Below are 12,110 nucleotides of genomic sequence, written 5' to 3'. Positions count from 1 at the left end.
TAGTGAAATAAACCAGTCCCAAAAAGGCAAATACAATATGTTCTCCCTGATCTGTGGTAACTAATAATGCATCTAAAAGGTAATCTATAGAAGTGAAATTGACACTTTGAGATGGTGATGACTTTGAATAGCCCTTGTCTTGACTGCTGAGGAAACGTTTTGTTTCATGCTATTTGTTGAACTCTACTTAGTACAGAGTTAATCTTATGTGTATAAAGTTAATTGAAAATAGATATTAGTAAAAAATAAGAATGGGAATAGGAGAGGGAGGAGGAAGAAGGGTGGGAGCATGGGTAGGGTTGGAAGAATCACTATGTTCCTAAAGTTGTATTTATGAAAGTCATGAAGTTTGTATACCTTAAATAATAGTTTCTGGGGAAAGAAAAGAGAAGTTAATAGAATTGCCTTCTGTGGAGCCTGTGTTTGTCCCCTGTATCTTTTAGCAACTAGCCCCACACCAGCAAGATTTGGAAAACGCTTGCATGACTAATGCCTAAGCTTATCCAAGTCTATGTGTCAGACCTTCAGTCAGAGATTGCATGTCTCCTCAACTAGACATGCAGGATCTGGGGAGACTGTGTTTGGGGAGCCTCTAGGCCACTGTAAGATGGACTCAGATCAAAATTATATTTACATATTACATGACCTCTATAAATCCACATTTTGACTGATGACCACAACAGCAATTTGAATGCCCTATGATCAGCATCAGTTCAGAGTTGGTGTCCCAGTAATCTCTTCCACTGCTCCCAGCCAGACTATGTAACTCCCTTCCCTTTGTGGTGAACACTAGAAGAGGATTTACAATATACCCTTTATGACATCATCATAATGTCCTCTTCATCTAAAGAGATTTAAGTCTGTTTAGTGGAACAAGTATGCAAATTGATGAGGAGCTCTCTCTTCACTGTGAAGCCTCAAGTCAGGCCTATGATCACCAAATAGAGTCAGTTATACTAACCAAGTAGGACCTTGATAGGTTGCCCATCTAGTTCAGTCCTAGGGACCTCATAAAAACTAGCCACCCCTCAGGTAAACCCACAGCCTAGGCCATTTTAATAACCACTCAGGCTCTGTTGTCAATTATTAGAACCATGTCCGTGTTGTCTCCGGCATTTAAGTACTGTCACTTGGCTTCTGCCTGTTTGTGGTACTATCATTCCCAATAAAGCTAGGGAGTGCATTTCAGAGACAGCTTCTTGCATCTTTCAGCATTTCTAGCCTACAGAAAGTAGCCAATACTGAATTTTTCAAGGATGCTGGTTGTCCTCACCAATGTATTTTTCAATCCTTAGGGGACAGTCACAGGGATTACATGAGATGAATCTCCAACATTCCTAGCTTCATAAGCCTTTGAATTCTATCATCTGTGTTATCCCAGTGAATTTCTAACATATCTCATTTTAATGTAGTTTACTACTGTCTAGGTTTTAAACAACTAACATCCCATTAAAGTCATTTCTCATTATTGGGATATAGTTTCAAATTAAGGAGTTCTAACAAGTGCAGCTACATCCACAATTTCAGTCCATTCTAAAGACGTTTCTTACCTCTTTGTTTAGCACTTTGATAATCTATTCTTACATATTTCTGCAGACAAAAATTAGCAAATCCTGTCATTCTAAACTATTTCCTTTTATGATGGATTTTATTTGTCCCATCAGACATGCTGCAATATAATTCTCCTTACAGATTTGATAGCATTGAAAGAGCAGAAAGCAGGTGTAACAAGGATCACCATCCCCCTGGAGGGTATAAGTACAAAGAAACTAACGTCATCTAACAGAGAGGAAGGACTGCTTTTCGCAAAGACATTTAAAGCAATTTAGAAATTCAGGTTCTGAGAGTCATCTAAATCTACCCAAATAGCCACATTCCAATTCTTTGGATCCCATCTTCTCACAAGTGATGCCACAATTTTCACTCTTAAGGCTGTGAACTTAAGTTTTAAAATCCAAACTTTTGATAATGTTTCGAGATATTTCATGTTTGCAGCTATGAGTGTCTAGGGTAATCATAGATGCTCCCTTGTCCTTGCTCTTAACCAAGAATTTAAACGTGAGCTAATTTTCTGCAGTGCAGTCATAAGCCATCTTGCCATTCAAGTCTTCCATTCCTTCACATTCCTTTACATTTCTTCACAACACTGCAAAGCACTTGGTATACCACAGCCACTCCATTCTAGGTGACTATAGGTGATAATCTGAATTTTTTTTTTGACAGATAGAGTTAGACAGTGAGAGAGAGAGAGACAGAGAAAAAGGTCTTCCTTCCGTTGGTTCACTCCCCAAATGGCCGTTACGGTTGGCACTGCGCCGATCCGAAGCCAGGAGCCAGGTACTTCCTCCTGGTCTCCCACGTGGGGGCAGGGCCCAAGGACTTGGGCCATCCTCCACTGCCCTCCCGGGCCACAGCAGAGAGCTGGACTGGAAGAGGAGCAACCGGGACTAGAACTGGTGCCCATATGGGATGCCGGCGCCGCAGGCGGAGGATTAACCAAGTGAGCCACGGCTCCGGCCTTGATAATTTGAATATTTGCTTCATGAAAAACAGTATTCCATTTCTGATTGGTCATAAAGTTTGTCACTGCTTCTAAAATCAACTAGGTTGGTTAACCAATCTTATATCATCTCAGCAGCCTATTTCTTGAAAGATCAAATTTTGATGCTGAATGCTGAGATCAGTAAATTTCATTGTATGAAATAGATCCCAATCAAAGTATTTTAAGCAGCAAAATCTTTGAAAGATTTGATGTTTATGAAATGACAGATTAGTTGAAAAAAACTGACATCTTTATCCTTCATCTTTAATTTCAAATGCTGTGATCACAGCTGCCAGAGTTACTATCACCATAATCACTGTCTACAGTCACAAAACTGATGCAAAGATAATGGAATGTGTAGTCCACCTGTTGCCAACAACTTCTGTTGGCAGGAACCTGTATGTGTGTGTGTGTGTGTGTGTGTGTGTGTATATATATATATATCTTCACTACTATAGAAAGATGGCACCCAACTTCTCTGCTTCCAGAGAATCTCACATATGACAAATTCTAAATTTTTAAGGCAATCACAAGCTCACAAGGGAATCTGTCTGAAGTAGACAGGCATACAGGTTAAAATTGATCAGATTTGTGAACTGGAAGACCACGCCCCTGTGTGACCTCATGCTCCTACCTGATGCCTTTGCCACACCCCTGTGTGGCCTCATTCCCCTACCTGGCCATACCGGGGTGCCCACCAGCCAATCAGGTTAACTAACCACTCCCTTTGGAGTGGGTTAAAAGCCTAGGGCACAGTGTGCCTGGGCCCCTGCTCTTCTTCCCTGGCCTCTTGCCAGGACAGGGCTTGCTGTAGCCCTGCGCCTCCAGGGCGCATGGCCTTCGGGCCATGTGCTCTAGGCTTCCTGGCCTAGATGCTCCTCCACATGGCTGCTTCCTGGTGCTTGGTATGAACCCCTATTCACCTCTCTCCCCAAAATAAAGCTCTCATTCTCTTATGCACCTTTCTTACTAAATAAAAGCTTAAAACATACCATGCTGCCTCGTGTATCTGTGCCGGTATTTAGAATTCTTCTCTAAATACTAGGCAAGAACCCTCTCAGGCTTATTAATATCAGGGATTTAGTAATAAGCCCGTGGTGAAATCATAAGGCACCCAAAACTCCGGTAGTGCATGTGGCACCCCTGATAGCATTTCTATGGAACTTTAAGGGGCCACATTTCAGGTAAATTTTAGGGGGTCTTTTACGATTTCATGTCAGCTCTCCAAACTGTAATACAGAAGGAAACAAGAGAGAAACTGTTAGGAGAATAGCAATAAATTCATAGTGCAGATAAACTTCAAGCACTCTAACCTAACGACAGTGCTGGATTTCTGAAGTAGTTAATATTTAGGGTAGACTCCAGGATGTTAATTCCAAAGGTAAAATAGCAATTTGTTCCCCAAGTTCATCTGGGTACTCTTTACCTCATGAGTATCTTTCTAGAGGAAAGATAGTAATCTTTCTAGAGGAAAGATTAGATATCATTTTTACAAGAAATCCTTGAAGCATAAGAAAAACACCTAGATAATGTGGAATAAATATAGCTTTGAAGAGCAGTTGTTTGCTCTTTTGTGATCTTATACCATTTTCCTAATAAGTTCACTATAGTAACTAAAATTGGAATATATTTGAAATCCAATTGTATCTTAACAGGTGATAGACCCTAACTATATGCCTATAGAAATTTAGGTGTTGTATATGACCCTTAGATTTACTGAGGAAATTAGAGATATATATAGGTTGGCACATGCTCACTCGGACTTACCTCCAACGGTGGAACTAGAAATGTGCCAGAGGATTTCAACTCAATCTTACCAAGGAGGCATGTACCAATGCCAGCACACTTGGTAAAGTGATAAGTATAAATACACAACCGATCAAAAAGATAGGGTATGTGTCGATGAGATTTCACAAATAAGACCAGTGTAAACAACTAATGAAGGATAGAATTAAAAGGGAGAGAATGATCCTGCGGGGGAAACAGGACACACAGCAGACTCATAGAATGGCAGCACTCCTGCCTCAGAATCAACCCTTGGGACATTCAGATCTGGCTAAAAGGTCCATGAGAGTCTCACAGGCATGGAAAGCCATGACACGGTGGCAAAACACAATCTAAATGAAAGATCCTGGTGAACAAGACCCCAGCAGAAGGAACAGGCCATCAAGGAGAGAGGCGCCTTTTTCTGAAGGAAGGAAGGAACCTCCACTAAACCTTGACTAAACAAGTTCAGAGTCGGTGAACTCAAGGGGCTTCCATAGCCTAGACAGCTCACAGCAAGAGTCTCGGGTGATTGCTGACGTCATAAATAAGAATGCCAATTGTTAAATCAACAACGGGAGTCACTGGGTACATGCTCCCCATGTAGGATCTCTGTCCTTAATGTGCTTTACTATGAAACTTAAAAACAACACTACTAGTCGAACAATACCCTATACCTTGTGCGGTTGTGTGAGTGCAGCCTGTTGAAATCCTTGCTTAGTATATACTAAGTTGATCTTCAGTATATGAAGGTAATTGAAAATGAAACTCAATGAAGGGCGGGATGGGAGAGGGAGTGGGAGAGGGGAGGGCCACAGGAGGGAGGGAGGTTGGGGAAGGGAAGCCACAACAATACAAAAGTTGCACTTCGTAAATTCACATTTATTAAATAAAAAAACCTATATAACAAAAAAAGAAAAAGAAAAAAAGAACTTAATACTTTACCCTTTTAGTATTTTTTATGTTCTACTTAAACTATTGGTTGAACTCTGTAATTAATACACAAAATTACTCTTAGGTGTTTAATTAATGCTATAACTAGTACTCAATGCTATAACTAGTAGTATTTTACACTTTGTGTTTCTGTGTGGGTGCAAATTGTTGAAATCTTTACTTAATATATGCTAAATTGATCTTCTGTATATAAAGATAATTGAAAATTAATCTTGATGTGAATGGTAGGGGAGAGGGAGTGGGAGAGGGGAGTGTTGTGGGTGGGAGGGAAGTTATGGCGGGGGGGGGGAGCTATTGTAATCCATAAGCTGTACTTTGGAAATTTGTTCATTAAATAAAATAAAAAAAAAAAAGAAACTGTTTGAGGAAATAGAGAAAAAAAAAGAAATTAGAACACAAGCCACACTTAGCAGTGAGACTGTTGCTAACAATGCTGTCTTATAATGCAAGACTCATGAGCTACCCAGCCCTCTCATTACCAAATACCTAGGTCGTTTTTATTCTTGAAAGACTGGTTCTTGGGGTAGCTTCCTCACAGGGAGGAGAAACATTTCAAATATGATGCACCAGGGATGAATCTGAACTGGGTGCTCCTTTCTCCCCATGGCAAATACAAAGAAAAACCTTAAAGACCAAAAAGGTGCAATCGAACTGGCTTCTGTAAAATGCAGCAAAGAAATTCAGGGAGACCTAGAGACACAGAGTGCAAGGAATATGAGTTAAAGACATACTAATTCTTTATAACTCTCAGTCTTGCATTTAAATGGGGAAGTAATAATTTTGACATCCTATTCTTTTTAGAAATGACTATTATTTAAACCTTACAAAGTTTTTTAGTCAAGATAGCTTTTAATTTGGAAATTTTTGATAGACATTAAAATACAATGTGATCTTCTGATAGCTGCATTATATTATTATAATTAGAGAGATCAAGTGATGCATTTCAACATGCATTTTATTCTCAAAGGAGATACTACTTTAAGAACACCTTCCCTGGGAAAACCTCACATATGAGAACAGAAAAAAAGATCAATAAATCTAAACGGAGTTTCTACTTAAGAGCAGATAGCTTTCTAAGGAGCAAAGGTATGAAAGAACATCTTTTCACATGTGGATGTATAAATCTGCATTTATATGGTAAAATGGGGGGGGGTGGGAAGTTCTGTTTCTAAACAGGTAGAACAAAGTTTAATTTTTTAAAAAAAAAAGTTTAATTTCTTAATGTATGCAGCAAAACCTAGACACACAACTCCACAAGAATCAAGAAGTAACTCAGATCACCCTTTGCCCACCTAAAACTCATTATGGGGCCAGCACTGTGTTGAAGCAGGTTAAGCTGCCACCTGTGGTGCTGGTATCCATATGGGTGCCAATTCAAATCCTGGGCTGCTCCACTTCAGATCCAGCTTCCTGCTAATGCACCTAGGAAATTGGAGAAGATGGCCCAAGTCTCTGGGCCCCTGATACCCACATGGGAGACACAGAAGAAGCTCCTGCCTCCTGGCTTCTGCCTGGTCCAGCCCAGGTCATTTTGGTCATTTTAGAGTGAACTAGTGGGTGGAAGATTCCCCCCCCCCACCCATCTCTCCTTCTCTCTATAACTCTTCCAAATAAATCTTTGGAAAAAAAAAAAAACAACAACAACTCTTGTTACTTAATCAGCTAAAGCTAGTTATAGACCACCTTCCTAAAGCACAAGGCTCTTTCAGTAATGTATTCTGGAATCTCACAGTCCTCATGTGGTAATGCTTCTATATATCAACTACTTTCTTTTTTTTTCTTTTTTCTTTTTTTTGACTTTTATTTAATGAATATAAATTTCCAAAGTACAGCTTATAGATTACAATGGCTTCCCCCCCATAACGTCCCTCCCACCCGCAACCTTCCCCTTTCCCACTCCCTCAATTCAGGTCTTCCATTGTCCATCCAGATTCACAGCCCTCTACTAAAAAACAGACAGCTCAGCATCACCGTGCCTCTCAGCTGTCCTAGTTACTGTCTAGCAGGATGCCTAAGTCACCCAGGTCTGTGCTGAGCACAGCAGCTCACATCCTGGATATCTGTGGTCCTCGTTTCCTGATAGAGCTGTAAGAACACAGCTGGCTGAAGTTAAGGCCATAACAAGGAAAAGGTAAAGAGAATGTGAATAGTTGTGTGGTTTCTCATTCTAATGAGGCTGAGACTCAAAAGTTCTGCCTCTATAGTCAACATCTGCTGCTTGCTGTGGCATGATGAAACAGATAATACAGCAAAAACCACTTCTACCTCCAGGTTCTCGTTCTCCTTTACAGGGAAGCTGAGTTGCAGATATGGAACCAACTTGTAAACCAAAAATATTCTTAATAAGATAAAAGCACTGCTAGATCCCATGTTCTAAAATCTGAACATAATATTGAAATATTTTAAATGTCTTGTGTGTAGAAGACAAGGAAGAAAAACAATTAACAAAATAATGTGAAAACTAGTAATGGAGAAAAAAGAAGAGCTAGTCGTGGATTATGTAAGACATCACTGCTGATGTCTCAGGTATTTCTTGTCAACACAAACATCTGATAACCTCCCTGTTTTATGTTAGTGACAAAGTTGTATTGAAAGGGGGGATATAATTGTTATTCACAGATTTTTAGATATAAATCATGCAACTTATCCATGATGCAGATAAATTACAGAAGCTACTGAAGTACAGTAAGGACTGTGATTCAAATATAAGAAAATGCTCCTCCATTTACATAAGAATAATTTAAGATAAAATGATATTTTATGTCCAAATGCAAAAGCCTTCCAAAAGCTACTCATTTCTTAAAATAAAAATATACTACCTTATAAGCTTTTTACCAGAAATTGTAGGTGCTCATGTTCTAGTCTCCTTTATTTTCTATGTAAGAAATGGGCAACAGAAAAGAATTTAGAACATTAACAGCTAAACAAAATACATAAATACATAGCACAAAATTACAGCATAATAAACTAATTAACAAAAAATAATTTTTCCCACAGCAATAGTATATTTATTGTGCAGAAATCAGGTAGCAGGGAACAAATAGCTCTGGGGAGCCAGTACAGAATGTTCACAAAGATTTACAAATCTCTAGTCATCACACACTGAGCAGCAAAAACAAAGTTATTGAATCCTCTTAGACCAAACTACTTTATGTGTTGCAAACTGTTTGCAATTCTCAGGACTGCATGCCTTTGGGAAGAAAGTATGTAAAATTAATGCACAATAAATATAGTTTACAAAATATTCTGAAATAGTTTATCTGTACAGACAGCATACATCCTACACATGCGGTTTTGACATGTTGTTGAAACACTTAGAAATTATTCATGCTTTTGGGGGTCACACTTTCTGTAATGATCCCTGTGTAACATCCCCTCCAAATTAACCTTTGTAATAAAACACGGTACAAGTTCTTCTTCCTGCTTTATTTTCAGTTGATCATTTCTATTACATGAAATATTTCATTTGTAAATAGCAATTTTGATAGTTCTGACTACTCTCACTTTTATTCATTGTGTTTTAACAATTACAGACCTTGTAACATCAAGTACTGAATTTAACAATCTTTTAGCACCAAGGAGTCAAGAATATTGCACCAAGATGGATTTATACTTCATGATGAGTTAATAAATAAGATCTTGCAACTTAGTCACAAGGGAAATATCACTCCAAAATTAAACATATTGAAAGAGAAGCATAGTTTCATGGAAATGTTTGGTGTATGCTATTTGTAAAAAATCAAAAAAAAAAAAAACAGTGGATTTGAAAGTTGCTATTAAAATTTACATTAGAGGACTCCTTGATTTTTTTAATTAAAATTTATTTAATTTTAAATGTTCTTTCCAACAGAAGAGGTAGGTATATTTCCACAAATGAAAATCAGTAACAGCCACAAATCAAAACAATGAAAGCCTGACAAAAATCAACAGACTCTCTTCTAAGAGCACACAGATGTAACTATGTTATGATGTTACCAAGAAAGACATGAGTTGTTTCATGTTTCCATCAGACATCAATCTTAATTTTCATAATAGATTTCTGCTTGCTAATAATAGGAGTATTCAAAGGCTGCCTTCTCATCACAAAAATTGTTTCCCACAGTGATTTGTGCTGTGAGTCATGGTGACCTTTGGGTCACTTGACAGGATTTTTAGTTAATGCTTTCTTATTTTCACCAACACCATCATCATCAAGCCTCTAAGATTCTACAGAGATCAGCAGGTTTTTAAAATTTAATTACAACCAAAAAGGTATATTCTGACTAGAGGTGGAGAGAGTTGACCATTCTGGTCACCATATGAATCCAAATGCACAAATTTATTTTATTGTTTTCAAATATTAATTTAAATGTATCTGAATTTCCCACTTTGGACCAGAAAAATGTAAGGTAACTGATTTTAATCAGTAGGTATTCAGTCATTTATCAGAAAAAAATTCATAGACTGTTCCTCTGATCATCTGAAATTCTGACTGAAGAATGGGTGATACATGAAAAATCTCCCCCAGTAGATAAGTGGATGTGAACAAGGGAGAGTCTCCAAAGTCACGTGTCGATTGCTTTGGTCTTGACAACATCAAGGTTAATAAAAAAAAAAAAAGTTTAAAATAAAAACTTCATAAATAACGCATCTGGGCATTATATTTAACACTTTGCTCAGTCTAAAGGTTATTAGAGCACAAAGAGCACATTTGCCTCTTCTCCCCACCCCCAAATCCTCCTCTGCTTCTGTTTTCCCTGAAATTTTCTATGACATAGGAGTCTCCTCACTGTCAACAACAGGTAAGGCCCAGTTCAATTTACTCTCCTTTTGCTTTTCCATTTTTCTGCTTTTTTCCATTTTCTATCACTAGCTGGTTGTCTGATTTGTTCACACCATTTGCTGAAATACCATTCATGGCTGTTTTTCCAGTTTTGGGTTTCTTAGGCTCATTGTATGTCCGAATGTAGAAGTTAAGGAAGAGGAAGATGAAGCTGATTGCATAGGCAATTAAAGCCCAGTGCATCCATTTGGGGAAGGGGCAATCAGTGTAGAGAGACAGTGCTGTGTGTCCAATGGTCACATGGAACTGAACCTGAAAAACAAAGACAGCAGTGCTGCATATGTTTGATCTCCATACATTGTAATCTCAAACATGTTTTAACAACATCAGAACTGTCTACATAGCTGTCACTGGCCCAAATATTGCCACTCTTCAAGGTTTAAGAGTTCTCTGGCTCCTTTCTCATCGAGAAAGGAATCACAACTATCTGAAATTGCATTTTATATTTGTTGGATCCTTTACTGTCTATCTTTCCACTAGAATATAATTAAAGAAGGCAAGGCTTTGTCTTGCTCATTGATAAAGTCCTTAGTGAGGTGTCTGGACTCAGTGAATACTGGCTGAATAATGAGCTCTGATGCGGGCGGTGGGAGGGGATGGCCCAGGACTGGAGTGGAGTGGTATTGTAGGCTCTTCAACTTTGCATTCCTCTCACATTTTGGACTGATTTTGGACTGATTTCTTTTCACCAGATTATCAGAAAGCAGGATGAACTTATGAAAGTGGCTCATTATCTGTTTCTTTCAGATATGAAACAGGTAAATTTGCAACTGAAAGACCATAATCCTTTAAAAACCAGCAATTTCAAAAAAATTTAGTAGATATTTGAGAAAAAGAACAAAAAATTACTTTTCAATTTTAAGAGTTTTGAAAAGGAAAAACCAAAACTTGAGATGCTTAAAATAATGAAACAACTTCAAATTCTGATGCATCAATAAATGAATGGTTTGTGACAAAGAACTGTGAATTCGATGTTGGTAACAAGGGTAACTTTTCAAGATTAACTCACACAATTAATTACTGAGAAAATTTCCTGCTTGAAAATACACATTCAGCACCCTATTTTAAATGGCAATTGTGATTTCTTTTTTAAGGATAGCACTATCAATATTGTCCAATTAAATATTATTAAAATAATTTATTGTATATGAGCCAGAAATTTATTAAACAACTTTTTACAACTTTTGACGGCAAACAGCCAAATTTAAGGGACTTTAGGTTTCACAATGGTTTTTAAGAGCTGTACCAATAAAAAAGGGTGTGTAGAAGGGTGTGATTGAGTGTGGCATTGCTCAACAGAGTGGCAGGGCAGGCTCCAACAACACAGACGTCAGTAACTCAGGATTTGGGCTACCTTTTCATTTTCTTAGGTCTGTTTACTAATGACTGAGGGAAACAAATTATCCAACTATATAAACAGCTTGCAGAAATACTGGAGGAAGTTTCCTGTAGCATTTCAGTTACAAATGCATCCTTCATAGCCAGCATTCCCCCAAAGCTGTGTTTCCTGTTTGGTTAGCCAGCTGTTGAGCAACTTAAAGCAGAGATGGATAGTATTTCCAAATGTGATTCTACTGATAAAACTGTGTACACACTATGATTAAAGCAAATTATCATAGATTCTAAAGCTTGGCGATTAGCTACCAAGTTGGTTTTGGATTTTCGGTTTGATTACAGGGTAGCACCTAGTTTTGAATATTGCACTGAGGCTTGTGTTTGAGAAGCTACAAGAAGTCCTGGTAGGGCCATGTGCTGAAAATTCAAACTGCCAGGCTCTGCTCTCTACAGTCAGTGATTCAGAGAAGTATTCCTTATTCCCTTCCCCTTATCCCACTAATCCCTTAGCTCTGTGCTTTCTTCTCAACTTTCTATACTAAGCATATGAAATTTGTTAACAAGGATGGAAAATGGAATGAAGACAGAAAATAAAAGAACGAACAGGATGAAGAGAAGTTACAACACTTTAAAATGAAAAAGGATCACCAGAGGAAAAGAAATACATCACTTTTCAAGTCACACAGGAATCTA

The 12,110-nt window shown here is 38.1% G+C and overlaps 1 protein-coding gene and 1 long non-coding RNA gene across 4 annotated transcripts in view; one reads left to right on the top strand and one right to left on the bottom strand.

Annotated features, from left to right (window-relative positions):
• The first annotated feature begins 4,054 nt into the window (after window positions 1-4,054).
• Window positions 4,055-9,049, top strand: LOC127493015 (uncharacterized). 2 transcript variants are annotated; one of them, XR_011388974.1, is made up of 3 exons: window positions 4,055-5,058; window positions 6,228-7,786; window positions 8,794-9,049. It is a non-coding gene; the product is annotated as an uncharacterized lncRNA (long non-coding RNA). The 2 variants fall into 2 exon arrangements; XR_011388973.1 differs by lacking the exon at window positions 4,055-5,058 and having other exon boundaries at window positions 5,616-7,786.
• Window positions 8,112-12,110, bottom strand: part of ELOVL4 (ELOVL fatty acid elongase 4) — a 76,560-nt gene continuing 72,561 nt past the window's right edge. For both annotated transcript variants that reach the window (XM_051854523.2, XM_002714545.5), the window contains one exon: window positions 8,112-10,334. In XM_051854523.2, coding sequence (XP_051710483.1) covers window positions 10,059-10,334 — 276 coding nt within the window. In that variant the 3' untranslated portion in view covers window positions 8,112-10,058. The remainder of the gene's footprint in view (window positions 10,335-12,110) is intronic.

This window comes from Oryctolagus cuniculus, chromosome 5 (assembly GCF_964237555.1).
Source record: "Oryctolagus cuniculus chromosome 5, mOryCun1.1, whole genome shotgun sequence".
Classification (NCBI taxonomy): Eukaryota; Metazoa; Chordata; class Mammalia; order Lagomorpha; family Leporidae; genus Oryctolagus; species Oryctolagus cuniculus.
This window is presented reverse-complemented; position numbering and strand designations above follow the sequence as displayed.